The sequence below is a fragment of the Colletotrichum phormii genome (assembly GCF_030913505.1).
Source record: "Colletotrichum phormii strain CBS 102054 chromosome Unknown BDP81scaffold_20, whole genome shotgun sequence".
Lineage (NCBI taxonomy): Eukaryota > Fungi > Ascomycota > Sordariomycetes > Glomerellales > Glomerellaceae > Colletotrichum > Colletotrichum phormii.
Genome location: NW_026851462.1, coordinates 631,239 through 657,233, shown reverse-complemented (window position 1 = coordinate 657,233; position 25,995 = coordinate 631,239). Strand labels below are relative to the sequence as shown.

At 51.8% G+C, this 25,995-nt stretch overlaps 9 protein-coding genes across 9 annotated transcripts; 1 reads left to right on the top strand and 8 right to left on the bottom strand.

Annotated features, from left to right (window-relative positions):
• Window positions 1-135: 135 nt before the first annotated feature.
• BDP81DRAFT_463985 (major facilitator superfamily domain-containing protein) lies at window positions 136-1,684 on the bottom strand (the record flags this gene model as incomplete). Its single annotated transcript, XM_060594097.1, has 4 exons — window positions 136-510; window positions 626-728; window positions 778-1,248; window positions 1,308-1,684. The coding sequence occupies 4 exons, from the start codon at window positions 1,682-1,684 to the stop codon at window positions 136-138; spliced, it is 1,326 nt and encodes a 441-aa protein (XP_060441481.1).
• A 312-nt stretch (window positions 1,685-1,996) lies between these two features.
• On the bottom strand, window positions 1,997-4,022 carry BDP81DRAFT_328128 (uncharacterized protein; the record flags this gene model as incomplete). Its single annotated transcript, XM_060585189.1, has 4 exons — window positions 1,997-2,359; window positions 2,402-3,219; window positions 3,280-3,446; window positions 3,502-4,022. The coding sequence occupies 4 exons, from the start codon at window positions 4,020-4,022 to the stop codon at window positions 1,997-1,999; spliced, it is 1,869 nt and encodes a 622-aa protein (XP_060441480.1).
• A 730-nt stretch (window positions 4,023-4,752) lies between these two features.
• Window positions 4,753-7,108, bottom strand: BDP81DRAFT_435907 (asparagine synthase). The gene is made up of 4 exons (XM_060591084.1): window positions 6,263-7,108; window positions 5,788-6,207; window positions 5,200-5,736; window positions 4,753-5,146 (listed from the first exon to the last, which is right to left on the bottom strand). Exons 1-4 carry the CDS (start codon window positions 6,884-6,886, stop codon window positions 5,075-5,077), a joined length of 1,653 nt encoding a protein of 550 aa, XP_060441479.1. The 5' UTR covers window positions 6,887-7,108; the 3' UTR covers window positions 4,753-5,074.
• A 940-nt stretch (window positions 7,109-8,048) lies between these two features.
• BDP81DRAFT_397764 (3-hydroxyacyl-CoA dehydrogenase) lies at window positions 8,049-8,897 on the top strand (the record flags this gene model as incomplete). Its single annotated transcript, XM_060588368.1, has 1 exon — window positions 8,049-8,897. One exon carries the CDS (start codon window positions 8,049-8,051, stop codon window positions 8,895-8,897), a length of 849 nt encoding a protein of 282 aa, XP_060441478.1.
• A 1,204-nt stretch (window positions 8,898-10,101) lies between these two features.
• Window positions 10,102-10,748, bottom strand: BDP81DRAFT_328219 (uncharacterized protein; the record flags this gene model as incomplete). Its single annotated transcript, XM_060585195.1, has 2 exons — window positions 10,102-10,359; window positions 10,434-10,748. Coding segments are annotated over 2 exons (573 nt in total), but the record flags the coding sequence as incomplete, so codon positions are not given.
• Window positions 10,749-16,181: 5,433 nt separating this feature from the next.
• BDP81DRAFT_397762 (uncharacterized protein) lies at window positions 16,182-16,977 on the bottom strand (the record flags this gene model as incomplete). Its single annotated transcript, XM_060588367.1, has 2 exons — window positions 16,182-16,504; window positions 16,569-16,977. 2 exons carry the CDS (start codon window positions 16,975-16,977, stop codon window positions 16,182-16,184), a joined length of 732 nt encoding a protein of 243 aa, XP_060441476.1.
• Window positions 16,978-17,904: 927 nt separating this feature from the next.
• On the bottom strand, window positions 17,905-19,092 carry BDP81DRAFT_397761 (peptidase family M28; the record flags this gene model as incomplete). The annotated part of the gene is made up of 2 exons (XM_060588366.1): window positions 17,905-18,385; window positions 18,440-19,092. 2 exons carry the CDS (start codon window positions 19,090-19,092, stop codon window positions 17,905-17,907), a joined length of 1,134 nt encoding a protein of 377 aa, XP_060441475.1.
• A 465-nt stretch (window positions 19,093-19,557) lies between these two features.
• BDP81DRAFT_499177 (major facilitator superfamily domain-containing protein) lies at window positions 19,558-22,007 on the bottom strand. The gene is made up of 2 exons (XM_060595477.1): window positions 21,004-22,007; window positions 19,558-20,950 (listed from the first exon to the last, which is right to left on the bottom strand). The coding sequence occupies exons 1-2, from the start codon at window positions 21,636-21,638 to the stop codon at window positions 19,873-19,875; spliced, it is 1,713 nt and encodes a 570-aa protein (XP_060441474.1). The 5' UTR covers window positions 21,639-22,007; the 3' UTR covers window positions 19,558-19,872.
• A 761-nt stretch (window positions 22,008-22,768) lies between these two features.
• On the bottom strand, window positions 22,769-25,735 carry BDP81DRAFT_463979 (uncharacterized protein; the record flags this gene model as incomplete). Its single annotated transcript, XM_060594096.1, has 7 exons — window positions 22,769-23,116; window positions 24,107-24,296; window positions 24,344-24,450; window positions 24,504-24,971; window positions 25,026-25,259; window positions 25,301-25,598; window positions 25,668-25,735. The coding sequence occupies 7 exons, from the start codon at window positions 25,733-25,735 to the stop codon at window positions 22,769-22,771; spliced, it is 1,713 nt and encodes a 570-aa protein (XP_060441473.1).
• Window positions 25,736-25,995: the final 260 nt, after the last annotated feature.

The window sequence follows — 25,995 nt, the reverse complement described above, 5'->3', positions numbered from 1 at the left end:
GTCTACCTTTGCACTATTGGCTTCCTTGCTGTATCTCACTTCCCGAACTCTTGTGGTTAACAACGCCTCTACCGCCAGTGCAGCATAGGTTCGTATGGGCTTCCCCGTGAGATAGCTGTAACATACTACCTACGTCTAAGCACCCCCGGCCTCTCCATCACGCTGCTCCCGTTCATGCTTGCGGAAAGAAACCAACATCCCGAGATCATAAACAACCTTGAGACATCCGGCGCCCACAAAAGCAACCCAGAACAGATTCCTATACACCAAGATCCCAACTCCCACGGGACCAACGCTCGAAACGCACGTTTTCAAGACGTTGATGAGGCCCAGCACAGTAGTGCGTTCTTTGGGCAAGATTAAGCCCGCGAGGAAAGCGGCCCTCGCCGCGACGTCCATGGAATGCGTCAGGGCGCGGAGGATCAGGAAGACGATGGCCGTGTTGGCGTCTCGCGGGAGAGGGACGAGTGCTGTGAAGATTGTTGAGGGGAGGTGGGTGAAGACCATTGCCTATGCAATGAAGGTTAGGAGATAGTCTCAAGAGCTTATAAGGATCCAGAGGAGTGAGGATGTGTGGTTGACGTATGTTTAGGTTGCCGATTCGCTTGGCAGTTGAGGACGCGACTAGAGTTGTGGCCGCGGCCAAGAGACTTGTGGTGAAGAACAGAGACCCCAGAGTTCCGTCGTCCACGTTGAATTTCCAACGGAAGAAGAAGGCGATCCAGGACCTCGGTCAAGTCAGCATCAAGATTCAGGAAAGAGCGACGGAAGACATACTGGGTAGTCAAGCTCGAGGCAAAAGAATCGAGCGCAAAGAAGAAACACAGCGTGACGACCACAGGCATACTCTCCCTCGCAATCTTCGGAACAAGCTTCGATCGCCAAGTCTTGGCCTCTACTTCTCTCTCAACCGACCGCTCGCCCAAAATGGGGGCGGTTTCCTCCTCAGAGACGCCACCTTCGTCCCGCTCAGCCTCGATATCACGGCCCAGGAGCAGTGCAAGAAAGAACTTGAACACGCCCAGCGCTGCATATCCGTAGAAGACTACGCGATACGCCGCCTCGAGTTCCCAGCCTGCAGTGGCCGTCAAGTAGTGCGCAGTCCAGCCGCTCGTCATTGCACCGAACGCAGTCCCAGCGGCGCCCATGAGGCTGTACCAAGCATAGACGTCGCTTCTATCCTCTGCAGTGGTCAAATGCGCGACGATACTCTCCTCCACGGCGCGGAAAGGCCCAATCTCAGCGCCACTGCTTGTAATCAGTTTCACACGTTCTTCACCCCCGGCGAGATATGTGTGGATTCGTACCTTGGACTGATAACTCCCACCACAGAAGCAGCCAACAACACCCGAAACCCACTACACGTCGCAAAAACAACACCACTAACAGCCATCAAAGCCGCGCCCGCAGCCAATACCGCCTTCCGCCCGACGCCATCGGCGATGGAAGTCAACACGAGACTGATACAGACGTCTCCGACGAGAGTGAATGCCATGAACAGGCCTATTCGCGTCGCCGTGAACCCGAGGAGTTCAAAGTAGGCTACTAGCTGCAGGGTCGTTGCGCCGTAGGCGAACATACGCACGAAGCGCTGGAGGCATAGAAGCTTGATGTCGGGGTGGCATCTGCTGAGGGCTAGGAGGCCTGTTTCGGCGAGGCCGCGATGTAGAAGTTGTCGAGACATTGTAGCTACTGTCTATGCTGTACCTGGCTAGAGGACGTCGAGACAGGAGCGGAAGAGTCATCGTGAGTGCGGATGGATGGATCATCTCCGCGGGCAAAAATTTAAAGTAGTTGATTGTCGTCGGGAAGTGGAGCCTGGTTATCACTTGCAGCGACGTGACAAGCATGCGCAAGGCCCCTGGTCAATTGATCAACTGCTCTGATTCTAATGTGTTGATTCACACTCCTTTTGGATAGTTGAACCATAGCTTTCACAGAAAATTGGGCGCTCGCAGGTATGGCCGTGAGATGGAATGGTCTATAACCAGCATAGCTAAATACGAAGACTCCATCCCCGATCACTCATACCCAAACTCCAAGCTATCCCAGGCCCTCTCCTAACAACCTCATCCACCTCTTCCTGGTGGTGCCTCTCCGCAAGCCCAATCTCAAGGGCCTGCTTATCCTTGGAGTTGATAGCGACCATAGCCTGCAGGGTAGAGCTCTTGACCACCCCGATCCCCGCCGCCTTTGTCTGAATGATGGCGAGAGCCAGAAGTATGATGGAAAGCACGGCCTGACAGGAGATGAACGCGAGCCAAGGCCAGCGAACTTGTACGAATGTCTCCGATGCGAGTGCTTGCCCTCTTGCAACTATGGTGTCGTTCGTGATGCTGCGTGTGACCACGTTAGTAACCTTATCCACGCACTCAAGAGGAGGGAAGGCATCACGGCAGACTAACAAATTGGACAAGCTCCTTGCAACATTATTCGTGATATTCGCAACAGCCTCATTAATCACGACCTCTCGTGAAACATTCGCCCGCCCCTGCGCCTCCAACGTCTTGGCGCCGTACTGCAATGCAGCCAAGTACCGAGCTGGCGCAAGGCCAAGCGCACTCGGCACGTTACTGAGATCCGCATAGGACCCATTCAGCGCATCCGCAAGACTATCCTGCATCTTGCCGAGCCCAGTTCCGCCGTAGGGGAAGTTCTCCCCGTCGGGGTTGAGGGGGTCGCGTATCGCGGGTAGGTCGTCTCTCACCTGGCCGCTGGGGAACGTGATAGAGCCCTGTTCGATGTCGGAAGTCACATCGATGACCTCGCGCGATTCAATGTTGCCTGCGAAGGAAAGGTTATACGTCTTTGCGCAGAGGTACAGCACAGCTTCCATAGCTCCGACTGTGCCATCATTGCCTTCTCGCAGGGAGTAAATCACCGTAAAGTTGAACAGCGCCGCGTCAGGGTTCACGTCCGAGGCGATAGGCTTGCTCGTACCACGTAGACTAACGAGGCCGAAGTGAGAGGTACTCAAGTTCGCAGAGATCCCGTTAGGAAGTGAAGCTTTCACCCGCGGTGCCCCAATAGGACTCTCTTTAGTCGTGACGTTCAATGAAGCCGTAATATTCCAGAATTTGGCGCAGATGCTCAGCGAGCTGTAGGTCTCCCACTGGCACTCGCTCGTGGGGCAGCGGGCTGGGCTGAGGGGGAATTGTTTGGTGTGGTCGTAGCTTAGACCTTCGAAGATTGATTGTTGGACGTAGTGTTCCTGTTGCACTGCACACATGTATTTCAGTAAACGGGAGATGAAGATGAGGGCGGCAGAGTAAGACATACGTGAGGAGAAGGTATTGGATGTACTGAAGAAGTACGATGTTGATCGGGGTACTGTGGCGTCTCCGTCTACGTGCGTGAGGCGGACGGGGTATGTGACGGCGGATTGCGTCAAGGTCGATGTGAAGATTGCCGTGATCATGACAATCGTCGCGATGAGACTAGGAGACCTGGGACAGTCAGCACTCACCAAGCCTCTCATCATCGCCAGAACCATCAACTCACCAACCCTTAGTCGTCTTCAACAACTGAATACTCCCCCAAGGCCCTCTACTCGCCGAGTCAAAGTCCTGAAAATCCTTCAACGGCCTCTCCTTGCGATACCAAAGCCACTTCAACTGCGACAGGCTCTCTGACACTGGGATCACAAACGCAGCTCGCGCCAGCGTTGCGAGGAAGGCAATGAGCGTGTTGAGTGTCAGGCCGAGCGGCCACTCGGGGAGTCGTTGACCGTCGAAGCGGGATAACACTCCGGCGAGGGCGGCGACGGAGGCGATGCTTATTATGGACCATATGAGCTCTGGCAGCCAACCCTTGAGTGATGTACTCCATGCCTGCTTGGGTGCGGGAGGGGTGAGGCCGGATTCTTTGTGGGATAGATGGGACTTTGTGTCTGCTCTTCCTGGTGTGTAGTCCCATCCACCGTAACCGGGCGAGTCCGCCGAGTTCCGGTCCGTGTTAGACAGCTTGTTGTATGCTACGTGCGGGACGCCAGAGACGTGGGCTGCGCCGGGCTCAGTGGTCATGGAGCTCATCGGTATGGGGTGATGCGTGGACTCTAACGGCTCGGTGCGGGTCTCCGCTGAGTCGGTCGACTGCACGTGAATGAGCGGTCGGTGATCATCTCGCGAGAGGTCCGATGACTCTGAATTGTACGGTGGACGTCTGGTGCTATCTGCCGCCGCCCAAGGACCTTCAAGATGGTGCATGCTTGCTCATTTGGCGACTACTAGGAAGCCTTCAGATTGCAACAAAAAAACGCTCGCAGTCTAGCATTGTGCTTAAAGAAGTCCGGCTACTTCGACAACGTCAAAAAGGGAAAGGTCAGCCTAGCTTTAAAGTAAAGAGTAGTGGCCGAGAGACATGCAGCACATCATCTGTCCATGGACTTGTTTGTGGGTTGATCGTCAAGGCAGCAGGATCACACAGAGACAGCACTGCCCGTGGCTTCCCCACTAGAAAGGCTATGACAGGGTCGTTTGTGTCTCCTAGGGCCTGAGAATAGCTAAGCGACTGCTGCCAAGCCGGGATGGGGACGCTGTTTGTGGCACCCCATGCGGGAGAACCTCGAGGCTTAGGCAAGGGGCGGCTGGGACATTGGCGTGATGCTGGCTTGCATGGGCACAGCCGGGTAGTAGTAGGATCATTTACCCTGTGTCGCTGTCTCACGAAACCGCCGCCAGCATTCGGTCTGTGAGACTCTGGGGTTTCAGTCATGGTGCTGGAGGACCAATGAAGATTTGCGAACACCAGTTGGTCGACATAGCCAGCAGCAACGTGGCTAAATTGAAATGTGCCGTGAGTGATGGAACCATGTTTTGCGAGAAGTATCGGAAGTAAATTCTTGTCTAATTTTGTACGGTGATTTCGACTCATCTATATTCTGGCTCAGACTTGCCTTTACGACATCATTGCCAGCGGTCATTGATTGTATACTTGATCGAATGCCGGAAGCAAAGGGTTACTGCAGAGCAGAAACGCGCAGTTGCTGTCGACTTCGTCCAAGGGACCGCCAGCTCGGAAGTATCTGTACGTCATCATCGCCAGTCTCGGGAAGCACTCGCCTCCTAGTTCCTACTCATGGAGCAATGAGTGTTGTTCCCTTGGTCTTTCCGCTCTCCATCTTTGCTGTCCTCGAACCGAATTGAATCTAGAAGGATAGTCAGTATGAGAAGTGGCCAATCGACATTGGGTATTGCTCACCGCTCTCTTCTTCTCCTGGGCGACCGCACCCATGCCAAGGTCCTTCGCAAGAAGCCTCAACGCCCTCTTCTCAGGATCGACTCCTGACTCTGCCTCGAGGAAGGCAAAGTCGCACTTCTCCCAGACTGGGCATTCGATGGCCCACTTGACAAACTGCTCGTCGAGGAACGGAAATCGTACCTCGCGACTCCAGTGGGACATGGCTCTGTCGTCGCGGCCCAGGTTCCGCTTCCCAAGCCTGCTGACGTCTAGCTTAAGTTCCTCAAGAAGGCCCGGGTAACCTCTCCTCGAGAAGGCGGTGGTATGCCGTACATAGCCGCCAAAGAGTTCGTCTGCCCCGAGGCCAGAGAGAAGCACTCGCGCTGGCGTAGCGTATTGAACAGGAGGGCTTGATGGGTTACTTTGGGCCATGCCAATGCCGCGAGCGGCAAAGTAGAGGGCGTAGGCGATGGAGAGGTCCATTTCGGTATTGTGGGGATACATCAAAGAGATCACTTGGCTCCGATGCGCGAGTACTTCTTGGTATGGGACATCCACCTACTAAGGATTAGTATGGGAGAATGGCCGCGTCAAGCTGAGCGAACTTACGGCAATGAACCTCCAGCTACGAGCAGGACAAACTGCATTCAGCTCAGCAAAGGACTTCCTTCCCGTGATTCTGTCTGGACAAGCCTCATAGAGACTTGGCGCACCAGGAGAGTTGTCAGCCTTCGCTGCTAGACGAGGGTTCTCAAAGGCCACATTGATCAGGTCGATGCCTTGATCAGATGGGACCATGTCGCTAGCCATCCGCGCCAGGATCGTGCAGTCCAGCCCGCCGGAGAACAAGACAGCTATCCGCGTGTCGTTGCCAGCATCGTGGGCTGGGGGTTCAGGAACGTTCAAGACACGTAACTTGAGCGACTCGGTCATCTGCTGCCTGACTGCTTGTACTGATAGTGACACTGCTGAGAGTGACTGGACATCTGATGGCGGGAGTGCCATGTTGAAGACTCCAATGTTGAGGACCTAACATCGTAAGTAGCAAAAACGTAATGCATGCCGTGCGAGACATATAGCTTACCGTCTCGGTCTCACCTGGCGTCCAAGAGCGAGGCGAACTTGAGCCCAGAGACTCACCGTCCCAAGATGCCAAGTCTACAAGGTAGATGCCATCTGCTTCCACCTCTGCCCACGAAGGTAATATGCTCTCAGCAATGCTGGACAGTCTGATTCCTCCCTCTCCATTGAGTAGCAAAGAGCGTCGACCAAGGCGGTCGCGACCATAGAATAGACGGGATGAAGTCGCGTCGAAGTAGACAAACGCGAAAGGGCCCTCGATGCTGCGCAGCACATTCAAGACCGCATCTTCAGGTGCGTCGCGGCTACTGGCCGCGGTGAGCAAAGCAAATATCGCCTCTCCGTCGTTCCCTTGGACGGGTTCCCTTGCAATCTTCCAGGCCTCGCCGTTCCAGCATAGAACGGACCCAGAAGACGCGTCGCGAAAGGGCTGCTGGGTGACGTGGTCACCGCGCAGAGCCAGAACCGTCGAGGTCAGAGTCAGGAAGACAGGGCTACCGCTACCGCCTGACGTTTGACAGCGAGCTTCGCCCAGATGATCCGGACCGCGGTTGCAGAGGCATGTCTTGACGTCTTGCGGCAGGGACTGGAAGCCGTCGCGTATAACGAGGACGTGGATCCCGCACATTATAGCCTACGCGGCAAAGATCGCAGTTCGCCCGTGGCTACAGATGATAGATGACGACGTCTGCAGATGTACTGCTGCTGTTCGTGCACAAAGAGGAGGCTTGCAACCGCGTTGGATGTTGGTCTTGAAGTTGCTGTTCGCGCAAGAATCGGCCGACGGAATTTGTTCGGGGACAAAGAATGGGTACCTGAGCAGTGCACCAATGGAGCACCGCCAACCCCACCCATCGCTATTGGTACGTACTTGTGTCCCTCCCCACGCTCTTGAGATGGTCAGGTGGGCTTGCTCCAAAGAACAACATCATTGAAGTGAGTAAACGTCTAATTTCTTCACTTGAGTTTATTGTTTCTTCAACTTAAAGCCTAAAAGTAGCATTCTCATATAATTCAGTCATATTTTCATGTGAAATGGATCGCATTTGATGGGGTGCGGTACTGATTCAACAGGTGACGCCACATACCTAGCATCGTCATGCAAAACCTCCGAGATGACCATGGGCTTGCTTCCCCTCCCCCGAAGGAGACAAGGAATGAGCGGAAGCTAGACGTAGGGCGGCATGGACTACCCGAGCAAGTGACCTTGCTTTTCCGGGGAGATCTGGGGATATTCCCCAGTTGCGTGATGCAATTGGAACCCCAGCCGCGAAGACCCGACCTTGGCAGTTGAGGTCAGCCCAGTGTTAGTCGGCAACATCACGCCACTCTCCCGGCCGTCCTCATCATGCGACAGTGCCATCATCATCGGCTCAGCGAGATGTGACAGACAGATACCATAAAATGAACCACCTTTCCCTCGGATCTAACAGATAACGGAGAAGCTAAGAATCACAATGGTATCTAGAAGAACTTGTCAACAACTATGGCGCACTCAACCCGCCCTAATAAGCGGCATCACAAGCCGAAACATCACAAAACCAGCAACAATCGTCAGAACCCTTCCCACGACAACGACAGCAATACTCCTCCCCAAAGCCCAACTTACAACTCAATGCCGGCAATCAAATTCCTTCTCATCTCAACATCAAATTCGCCTATTCTCAGACCGTTCTCCTGAGAAAGCAGCAACAGCCCCCGTAACCCCGAAATGGACGCCGCCTAGCGACCCCACTTCCCGGCCCGTCGTCATCCTCGGCGCGGGGGTCCTTGGCCGGCGATTAGCCGTTATGTGGGCCTCCACGGGCCGGCCCGTCATTCTCCACGACGTCGACTCTGGCGTGCTCTCTTCAGCGATGCCCTATGTCGGCGACGCACTCACTACAGTGTGCGCTGTTCGTGAGACGCACCCGGGCCGAGTCACGACTAGCACTGTTCTGGAGGAATCGTGCAGTGGCAACCCCTGGATGGTGATCGAGGCTCTCCCGGAGGATCCGGAGATCAAACGGGAGATGCTGGGTAAAGTCGATGCGCTCGTTCCCGAGGACTGTATCCTGGCTTCCAATAGCTCGACATGGCCGACATCAGCTCTGAGGCACCTCATCACTCGGCCGGAGCGCCTGCTGAACACGCATTACCACCTACCGCCGCGAAATACATACGTCGAGCTCATGACTTGCGGCGTCACAGACCAAGACCTCATGCCATTCCTCAAGAAGCAGATGAAGAGCGTGGGGTTCAACCCCCTGGCGCTCCCTCATGAATCGGTTGGCTTCGTCTTCAACCGGATATGGTCCGCCGTCAAGTCCGACACGCTGCGCATCCTACAGGCGGAACTTGCTTCGCCCCGGGATATCGATGCCCTCTTCCGAGACTTCTTCCACGCCGAGAAAGGGCCTTGTGAGAAGATGGACGAGGTTGGGCTTGACACTGTGTGGCAGGTTGAAAGGAACAGGGTGAACATGGGGGTGGTGGACGCCAAGAAGGCGGGATATACGGATTGGCTGGAGGAGAATTACGTTTCTAGAGGGAGGCTTGGAGAGAAAACGGGGGATGGGCTGTATTCGGCTGAAGAGAGGAAGCTCTTACGTGAGAAAAGAGCTCGGGCGAAGAGCTCCTATCTGAAGTTGCGGCGATGATGTAGGATTTATGCGCTTCGAGTGAGATTCTTCACTTAGCTTAGCCCAGCCTGAATAGGGAAATGAAGTGGCCTAGATTCGGTAGCTGCAGGTTGCAGCAGTAATCATAGGCTCTCATTATACAGAGCCGTACAGCGGATGGGGATGATATTGATGAACGAGCAGAAGTTCCACTCGTAGACTCTTACCCCTTCTGACCTGCAGGAAAAGCCATGGCAAGCTGTATGCGGGCATGCAGCCTCTGGCGTCTTGTTCATAGGCTGGCTCTGTCAAATAATATGGTACATCGCCATTATGGAAAGAAGGTGCCAAGCCAAGTTGGCACCAATGCCTTGCTAAAGTTGACTTCATATTCCTTCCGCGAGTTGGAATCTTCGGTTCTAGTCCCCTTCATGAGCTTCAGATCCTGGGCTTCTTGCCTGAAAATTGTTGGTATGCACATCAGCAGGGCAGACCTTTCGGTCGCGATGATTTTAATAGTACTGTATTGGTCTATTGCGCGTAGAGTTAGAAGAGGGGAAAAATTGGGCGAAGCCCACGATGCCTCCGGAAGTCGTATGTAGGGACAGACCGTCAGGGTGGGCCCATATTACCGGCCTCCAGATCCATCTCCTCTGCCTACGGAGTACGGCCCAGAGATCCAACAAAACTCTCCACCCCGAATCTTCTCTCTGTGTCGATCTAGTTCTGCCGGTGGCCAATGCTGGTCTTCTTGGCCTGATTCGTCATGTATTTAAGATGATTGTCCGCGACCGGTACCCCGAATGCCGTGACTGACGTGTTGAAATCTCGCTGGATTTGACGTAAACGAGAGCATTTGTTATGGACATCTTTAGCCTCGGGCGTTGCGCCGTCAACCAGACTTTTGAGGGATTGGATAGATCCAAGATAGTTTCGTTCGCCTGCCAGGACCAGCGGAAGGCCGAATCTGCATAGGCCTATAGTCTCGGCAAGCTTCGTCACTTCAACCAGGGAGGCATTGTTGCACCGAGCTTTGACTAGGTTCCATTCGGGAGCAGGCGGAACAGTAGCCTTCGGAGGGTTTCCATAGAAATTGTTGTATACGGGCACCTCCATTTTAGGCTCCTGCACTTTTAAGCATCCTCTGCTTGTCAGTCCGTCCCGAATAGCCTTGTTAATAAAACCCCTTAGATCATGAATACGACGCTGCCGGGTCATTTTGATGTTATCTGTTTCCCCCTTGTTAAAGCTGTTCGGTGACTTCACGATTCAGAAACCTATCTAATAACCCATTGGCATCGAAACATTCATAAGTGTTAAAAGGGATTCCTCGGCTATCAAGGAGCTGTCCTTCTTTGTTCACTTCCGACGTAACAACGAGATCTCGAGCCATCCCATTAAAGGCCCCTTGGTCTCCAAGCTCCCAAGCCATCCACAATAGCTTTTCGTTCCCATCTCTTGCTTTGAGGTTCCTGTAAGGTGCGAACCAGGTTGATGCAAGCTTGTCGTACAAAAACGAATCCGTAATTGCCGGCCAGCAATTACGCCTTATTTACCACAAAGCTGGAATAAGACCGACAACATGTCATATTTGTTCGTGACGACAAGGAGCTGATAAATATCCTCCAGCGTCAGCGACTGCGGCACTTCGCAGAAGCAACCGTGGATAATCTTCAAGAGAATGGAGAAAGGCGCAGGGCGATCCTCTGGAAGCTTCACGACCCATGCCTCTCCCTCGGGCTTGGACTCGGAGAATCCACCAAAGAGCATCGCTCGAAAGACGGGAGATGCGCGCGCCAGTGCCCTGGAGCAGATCACGAATTCGAATACGTCGCCATCTTCTAGATTGCCGACTTTGAGAGTGAGGTCGCCTCGATCGTCGAATGAGACCTTTTCGCAGCGCTGCCGCTCGGTCCAATAAATTCAATCGAGCCTCGATTTGACCAATTTGACCACTTTTTCCCCAGGATTGGTTACGTTGAGTAATTGGCTAATCAACTAAGCCAAATGTAAGGTCACGTGACCCTTCTTATTATTATTATGTTACCCGACTAGGTAATAAGTGAAGCTATTTATACTAGTGTCACGATCCTGGTACAAATAATCTAACGTCTCCCATAATAGGCAGGATCTTCCCCTTCAGCCAGTTCTTCGTTAGCTGCGACTAGCCCATTGTCTGAGGCTGTATTGAGTGCCGTTGCGACGTCAGGGTCAGCTTTGAAGTACTGCAAGCTCTCTTGCAGTTAGCAGCCATGGTAGGGATGGAAAACATATCGAGGGCAAGCTTGCTGAGAAAGGGGTAGGTTGACTAGTGATCTTTCTACCGCTTTACAGGGTCGTCTGTAGATTAAGGAGGCTGCCGGAAGTAAGTCTTAACCTTATCCTGTTGCCGAGGAGCCTCCCGACCTCGCCTGCTCTGTACCTATTATCTGAAGTGATTATCTTTATGGGGGGTAATGTAATCTCTAGAGTAACTACGGTATTATCAGGAGCATCCTCTAACCTATACTAATGGTCAAAGTAGTCCCTGAGCTCCTTTTCCGTATCATAAACCTACTTAAGCTGGACTTCTTTATCCTAGACTGCTTTAAGGTAAGAGATACTAAGTGAGGGGTGAAGAATCATAGATGTAGGGAATAGAGGAGACTCCCCTAACTTTGTATAGTAGGAGGAGAGCTTCTGCTAGGCTAGCTCAATAGAGGTACGAAGGTGCTCCTAGTATATAGGAGAGAGGCCATTGAATCGAGTGGTACGTTGCCTCTAATCCTCCCTTACATGTTAGGGGAGAAAGGATGCTTGATAAGGCTGGTAATAACTGTTGACTGCTGGGCGAAGGGGGTGCCCTGAGCGAGTCTGAGAAGGTTAGAAGTCTTCCTTGGAGGTCAAGTTAATCTCCGGAGAGACTTCTCGAGTAGGAGGGATAGCAGGATAGATCACAAACTTATATAGAGCTTTCTACTCTTTAAAATGCTCGAGGAGGTAAGTTACTCTATACTAGTTATTACCTCTTAGAGACGATTATAATTATCCCCCTTACCCTAGCCCTCTATTCTCTTCGTCTGTAGGTAGAAAGGCTCGAGGATAGACCTGACCTTAACGAGGACCTTCTAGTCCTCTGGGGAAAGGAGGTCATCGTTAAGAACCCTCTTTATAATATTATCCTTATCCTAAACCTATTTAACGTAGGTCTCGATTTCCGCCTTCTTTTGAAGAGCTTGATTAATTATAAGGTATATAGAATTCTACCTCGTCTCGTTGTTAGAGAGGAGGTGAGTCTCTTGAGAGCCCTGAGTAAAGAGCCTAAAGTCTAACCTAGTATTAACCTTATAAGATACTTTCTTGAATCGCTCAGATCGTTAGGGTAAAGCTCTAATAAACTTTATGATATTTTAAAGTTTATTAATAGGTCTAATCTTCCTCTAGAGCCTAAGATCTTCTTCCTCGTGATTAATAATTTAGTAGAACTAACGTGCATGATAAGCGAGCGGATAGGACAAGCGAGCGGATCGCTCGACAGCAACCACTCCACGTATGTAAATCCTGATAAACATCAACAAAGTTTAATTAATTGAAACTACCCATAATCCTCTTCTCTAGACATTTCTCTCTGAAATGGACATGTGCGCGCATTGTGTCCAGTGTTCCCGCAGACGCCACATCGCCGTTGACCTGTTTCCGTCCTCGGCCGACGGCCACTACTCCGGCGCGTTTCCTCCTCAATCTGAGCTATAGCCTCTCTCTGTGATTAAAGGTCATCTACCTCAGCTATAGTAAGGCTCCCTCCTTACCTGAGACGAGTTTTCTTAGATCTCCGCCGTCGGCTAAGTAGATTATTCTCCTCCCGAAGGGTTTTGTTCTCAGCCTCTAGAACAGCATTACGATGCATCATATCTAGTATCCCTTTAAGGATATAGTCAACTACGTTACTAGCTGGTGTTGGCGAGCTATTTGGATGATTTAAGATTCGATCTTTAATCAAAGTTGACTGAGAATTTGCCTCTGTTGGGTTGTTTGGTGTCTGAGAAGTCCACGCTGGGGGTGTTGCTGGGAGAGACCCTGGGGGCGTTGGAGTGTATAACTTCACATCCAGCTTCGAAAGCACACTTTCAGCACTTAACGGAACAAACCCAGCCCCTCTAAAACCTCCCTGGATGTTTTTTACCGTTAGGGCTTGCATGAAAGCGTTGCGAAATGCAGGGAAGAAGTCCTCCTTCGTAATAACTAATATGCGTATTACCCCGGCGCATCTTATCCTCAATTTGTCGACCATAAGCCGTCTTTAGTGGCCCAAAACACCCAACGTCTAAGGGCTGAAGTAGATGAGACGAATGGGCCGGCATGCAGAGTGTGACGATATTGTTTTCCTTGCAATATATCTCAAAGTCCGCAGAGTGGTGACTTTCGTGCCCATCGACGACGAGGAGGCGATAACTGCTAGTTGTACGCGGTTTTGTATGCCGATCAAAGTGCTGGAGCCAGTCTAGGCCTCTTTCATTTGTTGTCCATCCGTTTTCAGACGTTACGATGACCCAGTCGCGTGGGAGATCTGTTTCTATATACCAGGTGGAGAGGTGATATTAGCCTGCAACGATGATGTACGGCGGAACGCTGTAGCCTGACGAACTGATGGCCTGAATGACTGTAACCCATTCACGATTGCTAGGCTGCATTATTTTTGTATTTGAACGCCTTTCGGCACTCGTGACGACCATCCCGGATGCAATCTGGCCCATCATAAACCCAGTCTCGTCGAAGTTGTAGATATCGGAGTCTATAATGCCGTATTTCGCGATTATGTTCGCTACAAGCCGAAACCACGCGTTTATCGCGTCTGGATCTTTGCATTGGGCCCTCTTATAGTCGTACTTGCGAAAAAAGCGCGTCCGGAGCTGTGGTTGTCGTTTAACGAAGTTTGAAGCCCAGCGCTTCCTAACTGGGGGCGCGTCGCGGTCGGCGAGCAATCGATTGGCCATTTCTTCCACACCACTGATCCGGGGAGGAAACGATCGGGAATCCAGGTCGAGGATATACTCAACTAGCTTCTCCTCTTCAAGCTCCGTCAATTTGCGTGAGTTAGGTATAGTATCTTGTCGTGTAGGTGTCCCTTTTAATCGGGTGCCTAGGGTCCTATGGGGGACTGAATAGATTCTTGCTGCGGCTCGAATGCTGAGTTTAGGGTTTTTTTGGATAGCCTTGACTGCTAAGTTCAATTGGGCCTCTTTGCTTTGTGACGACATGATTATTTGTGGCGTGATACGCATTAGAAGTGAGGAGGAAGGATGAACGCGGTTGGGTGGGCAGCTCGCTTGTCTGGGCAGCTCGCTTATCAAGTACGTTAAACTAACTAGAGTATAAAGTCGAACAAATTATCGACCATAGAGTAAGGAACGAGACTTGAGAATTCCTGATTAAATAGAAAAACTACGGATATGAAGAAAATATATGGGAACCTATTACGAACCTCTAGAACTCCCGGCAACTCCTTGGGGATTACCGGAAGTCGGCACCAACGAACCCGAATCCAATAAACTAAACTCAGGCAACAAGGACGGAGACAAGACCACGTCGGGATAAACCGTATCCTATTCCCCGATAAAATCCGTAGGAAGACGGTCGGAACCAGCAGAAGGAGGACGCACCCCCTCTTGTCGACGCTGCTCCGCTACCGCCTCCTCCCTTTCGACACGTTCTAACTCCTCCACACTATCGATACCACGACGCACTGCACGCATCATCTTTTCGAACCACATCTTCTTCTGCTTTCGAAGACGCAACACCTTCTCCTCCGCAGCTTGAAGCTCATCCTCTAACTTCTGATGCTGAGTGGCGATATTCCGAAGCTCGGCCGCCCCAACACCAAGAACGTCGCAACGAGAGCGACATAAGCGAACGCATTCGGCACAACGAGAGGAATCCGAAAGGGATACTTCACAAGAAGAGTAACCCTTCCCCTCGCAATAAGAACAAGTCGGCATGACGGAAGAATTTTGAAGGATAGCCGAGAGCAAAGAATTCTTGGCCACAGTCTTTTTCGCAGGACGAGCTTCAGACGAAGATACGGCCTTTCTTTTTTGAACACGGCCTGACATCGTGTCAGTACGATTATAAACGAACCAAACTTGACGAACCCCAACCTGGGCCACGACCACTTACTTATAGGTCTACGGGACTAGACCTTTGAGAGGGAGAGCCGATGTTACGACCCAACATGCATGACCAAGAACAAGGCCTGCCCCGCAGGCTCGCGGCGGCTACAGCGCACCATATATGCAGAAGACAAGGAACACTAGGCACCCTCTCACGGAACGGAAGAACTATGGACAAGTCACGTGATGATAAGAGATAAGGGATAAGGATAAGGATATGTTGGATATGAGTTATCCAAGCGATCCTTGGATAACCAGGATATGAGCTATCCAACATATCCAAACAAGGACTGTGGAGGCAATACTACTGTATTGGATCTGATGATGATGATGGGAAAAGCTGAGCGCTGGCTGGGCTGGATATCTGGGCAAGGTGTAGGTGGGGCAGCTCCGAGATGTGAAGGAGCTGCCTCACGTGACCCACCTGCACCTGCCACAGAATAGGACTACCAGAACATAGCAGCTAGGACATGGAGATCGAACTCAAAGAAGGAATGCAACTAAAGTTCTACCTACTGTACCCTATAAACCAACAAGAGCAGGAAGAGCTCAACGAATACATCGACGAAAAGCTTACAAAAGGGCACATCAGACCCTTATTATTACCCGCTAGAGCACTACTCTTCTTCGTCCCGAAGAAGGGGAAGAAGAACTTAAGACCTATAGTCGATTATAGAGGACTCAACGTAATTACTAAAAAGAATTACTACCCCCTACCCCTTATTACAGAGCTCAGAGATCTATTATACGGAGCCCAATGGTTCACTAAGATAGATCTCAAGAAAGCATTTGTTGGGCAGCGATTATCAGGCAGGGGGTCAATGGGATGTATTGATGAGTATGAAGAACGAGTGGCTATGGGAATATCCCGACTATCTATATAGTGAGTGGAAGACCCTTTATACTGGCATATCCTTGGCAAACTTAGTCATGCTTGTGTAAGACCATATTGTTTCATAGGCATAGTGTGACAATCGTTGTAACGAGTGTACTGGGATGGGCCTGACAAATGCCTCTTGAGTTTCTGGAAGCAGTGATTCTTCGTTTTTGTTCCAAGAGTCCACGGTCTGGGGGTTTCGTTTCAGCGAATTTTCCATCCCGACATCAAAGCTTGTTGTATCAGCTCTCGCTCAACGTCAACGTTGAGCTTCGGCCAAACGCAGCCTGTTGAAGGGTGCTAGATCCTAAAGACAGGATCACAAGACATGTGGCCCTCGATAGCGGGGTACATTGTCTTCAAAATTTGCCCGATGTATTGACCTCTTTCATCAACGAAGCCTTCTTGATTCGGCGTTCCCTCGACGAGGCCAGGGAACTTAGGTCCGTCCGACTTGAGAACCTGTTCCAAGGAGTTAACGATTTTGGAATTGCATTCCTCGCGATGCTCTTTGGATGCTGCTTCGTGTATACAGATTTTGTCCTTTGAGTCGGCGTCTAGAAACTTGAGAAGGTGGCCTCTTGTGGCCGAAATGCCTGCTCGGCGAAATTCCTTTACGTCGTCTGGTTTCGTCAGGCCACGCCACTTCTTCCCACTCTCCAGCATTGGATAAGGCGCAATACTCACCTAGAATTTCCGGGTAAATTTTCACCCACACAGACAGCACATTTGCTTCATCGTTGCTAAGATCTGAATACCCGAGGGCGAGTCTGGCAATCGTCTCGTGGTAGATTTCCGTGACGCCGACCTTTCTGGCAATGCAGGCGGTCCAGACAACATTGGCCTCGGACTCAGGCCTTTCCCTTTCGTGCTGCTGGGGTAACCAATTCTCAACAATCTTTCGCGTCACACAGTTCCTAAGCTCATACGTCTCTGCGTGCTCCATTAAGTCCTTGAACTCCTCAATGGAGATCTTTGGTGGAAGAATGTCTTTGCGGCCATGCGCAATTGCGAAGAGAATGAACATTGGCCCGACATTAGCTTTCTTTAGCAACATGGCGCCTCCGTCGTTTGTCAGGTTTGACTTGTCTTTCATCTTTTTGGCCAAAGGTTTTGAGGCTTGCTTTATGATCTCGAGGTTGACAACGATTTCCAAGTGCGATCTCCACTCCCATGTCGTCCAGGAATATAATTTCTGTGATGACTCGGAGCTTTTATAATGGGGGGTTTTGTTCAATACAGGGCTCCAACGTGTGTCCGTTCCCCATGGAACGGGACGAGGGGAAGGGAACTCATTTGCAAAGATGAAACGGAAATTGCCAGAATCACCATCGCCAGTCTTAGTGATCATCTGGATAGGATGGGCTTCGTGTAATTTTTCTTGGAGTTTCTCCCAAATCTATCTTTTAGACATTGTATCTGCCTTGGAAAGTGTGAGTAGGTCTACTCAATGGCTGTAGAAATCGTGGAAATCGTGCCGCACTTTCTCGTTTGTAAGCATTGGGCCCAGCACTTAGCAAAGCAAGAGGAAAAACAAGCCTCCAGCGCTTCCCCCCCTTCCTCTCTCTCTGGATCGTTGGACTTACAAGTGTAATACAGTAAGGCAGTCAATAATGCTAAGGAAAGGTGGTGCCAGAAGAAGAGCTTGCAGCATTGATCCAGTCTACGCTGGAGGAAGTGAACTGCTTTATATCAATCTCGTGAAAGCAGTGACAGAGAGAATACTGAAGCCATTTGCATTTGCACCTGGCAGCTTTTCTGTTTGCTGAACAGATGCCCATGCTACTTTCTCTCCTTTGAGGTTCAGTTGATTGCCCCCTGGTGGTCAAGAGGCTCAACGTTCACTGGGCTTACCATAACAGTGACAAAGACACTACATGAGTGCAGACCCTCCACCTCCACCGCAAACAAAATGATTTCAGGATGCGGGATTTGTCAACACAAAGAACAAGCATTGAACAGAAATGATTTTGTTTGAACAAAAGACGCAGTTCAGCTTCCACTGTCCAACTTCTTAGTTATGCTACCTCTGTGCCTCTTCAGGCATTATTTCCATCGCATCGAGCCACTCCATTGTAAACGCCGTCACAATCTTTGTCCAGTCCCTTACAGTCGGCATATCAAGGTGCTCCCCATCATCCTCCATTTTATGCCATACGTCAGGGAAGGGCGAGGGAATCATGTGCAGAATGTTGACGCCCTTCATCATGAAGGGGACGTGGTCGTCACCGATGCCGCCGCGTCCAAACATTTGGTTCATCTTGTTAATATCGTAAAGGAACGGCATCTTGGGCTTGCTCTCGAGCAAGTTGAGGTGACGCATGCGCTTCTCAATGTCGGCCATGGCCTTGTAGGCCCAGTGGGTTGACTGGAAGTAGGAAGGGACCTTGGGCTCTGCTGAGCCGAGAAGGTCGAGCAGCACGAACATGCTGATCTGCTCGAGGGGGTTCTTGTAATGAGACATGGCGGGGTTGAAGGTGTTTTCCCATTCAAGAGCCAAAGACCTGCAGCATGATGTTAGTGCGATGAGCCTCACATCGTGTCAAACTTCAACTGACCTTGCGCCATAAAGTGAGTCGGTATCTGTCCAGGACTTGAAGGCTTCCTCTCCATCGAGCAGCAAAATCTGCAGACCCATATCTTGGGGTACCGTGCCACCATTCTCCCCAAGGGCAACCATCTCATCGTACATCTGGGTCATCATCGGATCCAGCGTCTTCGCAACGTGAAGCAGCATAGCGCACGGGGCAGCGCTGTCAGTCGCGCCGATGAAGCCCTTGGGTTCAATCTTGCTGTCGTAATGCCCCACTAGGGTGAGATAATTAGCCTGGCCAGGCTTCGTCCATGGTGGTTCGCGCCTGATGATGAGATTCTGGAACGGAATATCGCTATTGCCAGTGGCGGGGGTCTTGTCTGTTGAGTTTTGCCATTGGATATTCCACTTTGGTAGCGTCTTGGTGAAAAAGTCGACGAAATGCTGTTGAGTCTTGAGCTGCCCATCCGTGCCGGGCACCCGGGGGATGAGAATGGGGGCCAGTAACGGGCCGTTGTGAATGTCGAAGTCGGCCTCAGATACCGTGACATTCTTGAGCACGGCTGCTGAGAGCGGCGTGTAGGCGCATACTGATGCCGCGAAAAGGAGATGAAGGAACGCGATCCAGAGTCCGCGGACATGATGGCCTCTCACGAGAGGGAGGCCGGCGAGGGCCATGGCGGGCTGTGACGAATGACAGCAGGGAGGGCGCAATAGGACCCTGTTCTCATGAACTCATGCTGTGTTCGCGGGCCGGAATCGATGGCGGCGCGTCGCTTCGTCGTCGTTATTGTCGGGAATAGGAGAGAGGCGATATTCGATGAGTTCGCGACGGAGCTCCGGGATTTGATGCGAAGTTCGTGGTTGAGTTTCCGAAGAGGTGTCAACTTTTGGACGTCTTCCGACCGAGGGATGGACCGGCCGCAACGGGTTAGAGCGAAACTGTCCTGCAACATGGAGCTGCAGTCCCCCTGTGGCTCTGTTTTAAAATAGCGGGTTTTTGAGTGCATTAGGTAAGACACGCAGGGACCCGTTTCTCCGCACGGCCCGTGGGTGCACGTTCCACCGCGACGACTTCACTTCACTCTTCATCTCACATCATCCCTTTCACTCATCCCTTGCCTCACTCATATTGTGCATCTCGCTCATCACTAGCACTGCTCTTTTCACTCGGCCTAGTCATGCTCCAAGTGATGACTAGGACTCAGTCTCTTCGAGTGGAAAACGTGTCGATAATCCTCATGGTGGAAGACTAACATCAGCAGTCCTACATTCAACCTCTTATTTCTCACTATTCTTACGCTCGTCTCATCTAGATTCTAATACCCAATCGAAGAACCCCTATACCACGATATCTCCGTCTAAAATCTCGTCACCATGATTACAAATCTCTATCCATCTTCATTACTCTTCTTCATCTCCTATCATCTCACTCTGTTCCCAAGGCTCCAAAGACTTTCAAACACCAACAGGAGCCGTCATGAACAAGCGTTCCCTCTTCATCAGCACACTGCAGACCAGGACAAGTGCCCCAGCAGTAATGACCAAGATGTACGGCAGATTCAGAGCCTCGACAATAGCCTCGAGAACTTCCTGCTGCATCTGCGGCGGCAGCGTCGTGACAAAGTCCGTCCCGACACCGGCAATCGCAGCCTGGATCTGGTCCTCCGTGACAGTGTCCGGGAGGATCGCAGTCAGCCGCTTCTCAGCTCTGTTCAGGAACACAGCATTGCTGACTGCCAGAGCGATATTGATGCCACTCGTCTGCGCCAGGGCAATCAGAGAGGAAGCGACAGCAGCCTTGGGAGCTGGCACGCTGGCCTGGGCAATCGAGAAGCCCGCTTGTGTGAAAGTCCCCACGCCGGCGCCGAGCATGGCTGAGGCCCCGTAGATCCAGGCCGTGCTAGTGTCGGTCTTGACGACGTACATCAATGTGGAAGCAATGACACTAATGATACCGCCGACTGTGAACCATGGCATGTACAGCCCGAATTTCCCCGATGGATGCGACAGCATGCCTCCTTGCGTCAGAGTCACAGTGACCATCACCAGGATGAACGGCAACAGACGGACAGCCGCTTCAATTGCGCTGTCTCCCCTCGTGAACTGGAAGAAGATAGGAACGAAGTACACCGGCACGAAAATGGCGCAGCCCCCGGCGGCCGTGACGCAGAACATGAGGATGATGGTCCGGTAGTATTTCCGAGAGGTAATGAGCTCGACTGGAAAGATGCGTCGTTTCTTGGTTGTGCCGATGCAGTACGCTTGCTGGATGCCGAAGACGATGAACAGGACGCCTGCGACGACGAAGAGGGCGATTTCGGAGCCCGAGTCCCATTCGTATAAGACGCCGCCGAAGGAGATGCCCATGGTGAAGCAGACGATGGCGCCTAGCATCAGCGGAGCACCGATCCAGTCGACTTCAACCAGCCGCTGTAGGATGGTCGCGCCGGGCTGAGGATCAGGGGACGGGAGCATGAACAGATACACGGGTGCAGCTAGGCCGCCGATGGGGAGGTTGATGTAGAAAGCCCAGCTGTCGGTCGTCAGCACTGAGGAGGCTATCGATCAATGTGAAGGAAAACTTACCGCCACGTCGCATCCGAGTCAGCAAAGGCACCTCCTACCACTGGCCCAAGCAACGTCCCAAGCCCCCACGTAATCCCGATGCTAGCAAGATACGCAGGCCTCTCCTGAATCGTCGTCGTAGCGGCGATGAGGACCATGACACCGAGATACATACCAACGCCACCGAGACCGCACAAGGCTCTTCCGACGATAAGGCTGTTCATGTTCGGCGCTGCACCGCAGAGCGCGCTGCCCGCCTCGAACACGGCGACACTAGCGATGTAAAGCCATTTGGGCTTGAGATGTGAATATAGCTGGCCATAAAACAGGTTGACGGCCGTGGCCGCCATGATGAAAGCGACGGCAAGCCACGCAATGTCCTTGATAGAGTCGAATTGCAGCACGATCTGCGGCTGCACGTCGGCGACGACGGTGTTGTCTAGGGCGAAGAGGAAGGTTGAGGAGAGGATGGCGAAGACGATAAGGTACCACTTGATTCCGGTGACGGTACGAACGGGCTCGACAACGACGGCATCTTTGCCTCGCTCTGTGTCGGTGTTGTCCCCTGAGATAGGGCCCTTGGTGGAGGAGGAGTCGGGCTCGACCTTCTCCAAGGGGCCTCCTGTTTGGGGCTGGGTCTCAGTCTTGGCCGTCATGTTATTGAGGGTTCTCGTCTGAAAGGTCTGGGTGCGTAGCCTTCAAGCGCGAGATATCATAAACTCACTCATTGTAGCCCTGATTCACGACTGCTCAAATACCTCCTCTACTGTCCCCCTCTCAGGCTCATATGCCAGCAAGCCATAAGCTGAACTCGAGCTGCCTAGGCCAATGGCCTCAGTAATCTCGTAAGTCGCATATTAGAGTCAGCGTATAAGCTCTGCATACAGCTGCAGCACATCAAAGCTGTCTCTTGGAGTCAGCGAGCTTACCAGCTTACCCGCCAAGACTGTCTGGCATCAAGTCGCAGGCAGCAGCAAAGACAGCCCAGCTCGAAAACAATCCGTTTGATTCCTGCTATACGCGTCTTTGAGATTGCGGTCCATGCCGCTAGGAAAACATCTCAGCTTACACAAAGGCGCGCGGATAGTCGGTCCGTAAGACAACTTCTTTGAACCGGTACCAACTCTCACCGCAACCTCACCAACTTTTGGACATTGACGAAGGATGCATACAAAGCTCACCATACGGGCCATGCATGAGGGTGGTCCAAAGTCCCGGGTTTCTGGCAATTCCCAATCTCACCACCGTCACTCGCACCGCCGTCTGATTGGCCGTCTGCTGACGTGACACGATGACCGGTCAAGCAGGTGATGTTTTTGATAAGCTTCCGCGAGCCCAAGCTGACGGGTTGCAGGCCATGAGCGCCACGGTCGTTGACTTGAAAGATACTGAGCATGATTTGACGTATCAGACGCGCTTCCGTAGAGGTCTCGACGTCCCGAAGGCACGTATGTGAGGCTTCTTGATGTCGTGGCCCAATGAGAGAATTGCGCTCGTTGAGGCTGAGATAAGCTTGTCAGCAGCCAGTTCACGAACAGCATGTAAGGAGCGCTAAGATAGAGACGTATAAATCATGATGCAGGTGAAGTTCTATTATTAGCTTTGACTTTCTATTGCCCTTTTAGGAATGAACTCGGCTTTTCTCAGCGGTTCTAGAGGCTTACAGCCTTTGTGTCACTTGCCATCCCTGTCTCCCTATGCAATAGAAGCCAATCATTCCGTTCCTCAAGCCTTTTTGATCTGCAAACATCCATTTTCCTATCCCCAGAGTTCGCAAGCCATTCAGTTACTCATCGTCCTCGGACTTGAAGACCACCTCGAAATTCTTAGCTGCCACCTGCTTGCCATCATGGACGACAGTGAAGTCCACGCTCTTTCCGGAGCAGGTCATCTCCACATCGTAAGTGATCTTGGCGAACACTTTGCCCATGGGATTGGTGAAGCTAGGAAGGGATGCGAAGTTCATCTTCTTCTTCCAAGTAATGGTGCACAGCTCATTGACGCGGTGGTCCAATCTCTTCGGAGGGGGCCACGCCTCGCTGGAATAGATCGTTCTGTCGACCTGGCTGGGGACTGACTCCCAAAGACGGTAGTACGACTTTGTGACTGGATCAGCGGACGAGACATTGGTTCCCTATCAAAATTGTCAGAGAACTCCTTGCATAGAAACAGGGCGGTAACATTGAACGTACCCGCTCAAGAAACCACTCCATGCAGGTTTTTTTTTTTTGGTTTTGTTTTTGTTCTATTTAACGCCGTAGCGGCAAAGGCGCAGCCGCCCTTGCGGCAGACCTCCCGAAGGGTATATGGCGTGGAGGGCCGTAGGCTCGAGCTATATACTCTATAGTACACGCCTTTTCCTAACGTCCTCCAAATCTTGCCCGTGGGCCACTGTCTGTTCTATCCGTCCCTAGTTCCCGCTGGTTCCCTAGTTCCGTTGTTACCGTCTGTCCCTCTAGGAGGAGAAATTCGTAAGTCGGGCCTAGGTCAAGACCTAGTCCTTAGTACCGCGGGCAGATCTTCTGAAAGAAGTCTGTCACGCGGAGAAAGGCCTGGAAGCCAATAGGATCCGTGATTAACCCCTTATAGTACCGCTCAAGAGATCCTATAGGTCCTATAGGATCGAGTGGGCTAGAAGGGTGGAGGGTAGGCCACTGTTGCCTCCTCACTAGGGTCTTTTGGCAGTAGACTAGATGGTCTACCGCCTTTGCCTCCCCGCAGGAGCAGGTAAGTAGTGCTTCTGTATGGTTAAAGCGTTGGTGGTATTGTTCGAAGTCTCCATGGCCTGATCGGGCTGCTAGGAGATGATGAAGGATAGCCTGCGGCAGGGCTAGTTCGGGAGCGCAAGCGAGGGTGGCCTTGAGTCCTAGCTGGGTATAGCAGGATGTTGCCTCCCGTTTCCACCATTTTCTGTATTGGCGACGTATACGCTCCTTAGCAAGCCGTTTGATCCCTGAAAGAGTTGCTAGCTGTCCCCTTGGGACTAGTAGGGTTGTGCCCTCCTTAGCTAGGCTGTCTGCTTCTTCGTTTCCTTTAATACCTTGGTGCCCAGGAGACCAATGGGTTCGTATATCGTGTATCCTGCCTACCTCCTGGATCTCAAGCACTCCATGCAGGTATCGACCTTCCATTCGAGCTCATCTTCGCACCAATACCTTTCGCTCTCTTTATGTTCCTCGGGATCATAATCCATCGTGCAACAGGTACCGTAGCTCATGCGAGAGACTCTGGACTCGATCTCGACTGCGAGACCAGGTGCGAGGTTGCGGCGCGTCAGTCCGTGAATGGTGGCGCCCCGACAGATCGCGGTCCACCTGATTCAGGTTAGCATCCGCTAAGAAGATCTGAGAAAGAAACCTACGGCTTGGCGCCATGGCCCTCAAGAATCTCGATGCTGTTTCCAACTTCTTCCTTGAGGCGGCTTCGTAGATACGGGCATCTGCCGAAACCCCCGACAAGAATGATTTGCTTTCACACCCAATGTTAGTCGTTTGCCATTGATCGGAGGCAGTGCTTCTCACCTTGGGCTTTGACTCCGTCTTGATCATAACAGCTTCGATCTGCTTCTCGACCAGTGAGATGGTCTGGTTGACGATGGGGTCAAAGACCTTGAGCAGGTCCTCCTGATCAAGGATGAGGTGGCGCTTGCGCTTCATGCCTCGCTGTTGAGTTCCAGGAACGCGACACTCGGGGGGAAGATTGATGTGCCAGTCGTCGTCCTGGTTCTTGAAGTAGGGCTTGATGCAATGCTCCCAATCGTCATTCAAAAGCTTCCTGACCTCGTCTTTGGGAATGTTGTTCCAAGCTTGGGGAGTAACCTTCTCCTGAAGCATGTTGACAAATGCTTCATCAAGGAAGACGCCGCCACAGAGGTCGCCGTCACTTTGAACTGCCTCTCGAACGATGAAGGGATCCAAGCTCAGGATCTCATAGGTGATGAGGTCGACGGTACCGCCACCAGCATCACACACAACGATGTGATTTCCAACCTGGGAAGTAACTAGTCAGTGACACATCGCTCGAAATTTGAACAGTTCACAGACCTGGGCGGTGGGCATCTTCGACAAGTCCTTCATTGTAGCTAGAGCCGCCGCTTCGGGCTCCGAGATGAAGGACAAGCTCGTCTCTCCAGCTGGACGGGGCTTCAGCAAGCCAGCATCTTCGGCAGCTCTGCGCATTCTGGCTTTGGCGTAATCCGGCCAAATTGCCGGAAGAGTGATAACGACGTGAAATCGACACATCTTAACCATGGCATCGCCAACTGTGCTGACAATGCACTCTATGGTATGGTTCCATAAATTGCACTTATGATCTTGACCGGCTCTTTGTTCGCGCTCTTAGCCAGTCTTCTGGCGGTAGCAATCTGGCTAGAATCCTGGATGTTCTCGGGGAGGTCACGCTCGTCAACGAGCAAGAGCTTGAACCACTTCAATGGCTCCTGCTTTCCATCGTTGGGAATGGCATATCCCCAAGAAGTGTTACCGCGTTTTCCTCGGAAAAGAATTGACGAGGGCACTTTTTCTTTGTCGGAGTTGAGGTTGATCTTGGACTCCCAGCGGCTGATGACCTCGATGTTGTCGGGCTGACCGGAGTACGCCCAGCTGACGCCAGATAAGCTTTCGAGTAATTAGCAGATAGTCCATGAAGGTTAAGGAGGGGGAAAAATAGTGGTTTGGTATTCTTACGTCGTGCCAAAGTCTATGCCGATGATGATGGCCTTTTCATCTTCTTCGGAGATTCGAGTTCTCACCATGGTGGGCTGTACTTTCCCGCCGAAAGCTTCTGTATATTGGTATCCTGGATGAACTTCGTCAGTGTAGGAAAAAAAGATGATGAAAATGGGGGGAAACGGTGGTGAGCTCCTGCGGAGATATGGGAATGATGAAAAAAGAGGAAAGAGAATGAGTGACAATTCCAAGCGAGGTGAAAGAAAATTCAGAGAGGAACACGTACTACAAACTTTGATGAGATTGGTGAGAATGGTAAGTTGAAGCAAGAGAAGTTTGAGAAGTG

Bases quoted from the DNA above. Each gene is read 5' to 3' on its own strand.
- BDP81DRAFT_435907 (XM_060591084.1), bottom strand. From the start codon at position 6,886: ATGTGCGGGATCCACGTCCTCGTTATACGCGACGGCTTCCAGTCCCTG. The intron at 6,208-6,262 runs GTAAGCTATATG...TTACGATGTTAG, and splicing joins CGCCAGGTGAGACCGAGACG to GTCCTCAACATTGGAGTCTT. The intron at 5,147-5,199 runs GTGAGCAATACC...CTATCCTTCTAG, and splicing joins CCCAGGAGAAGAAGAGAGCG to ATTCAATTCGGTTCGAGGAC.
- BDP81DRAFT_499177 (XM_060595477.1), bottom strand. From the start codon at position 21,638: ATGACGGCCAAGACTGAGACCCAGCCCCAAACAGGAGGCCCCTTGGAG. The intron at 20,951-21,003 runs GTAAGTTTTCCT...GACGACCGACAG, and splicing joins GACTCGGATGCGACGTGGCG to CTGGGCTTTCTACATCAACC.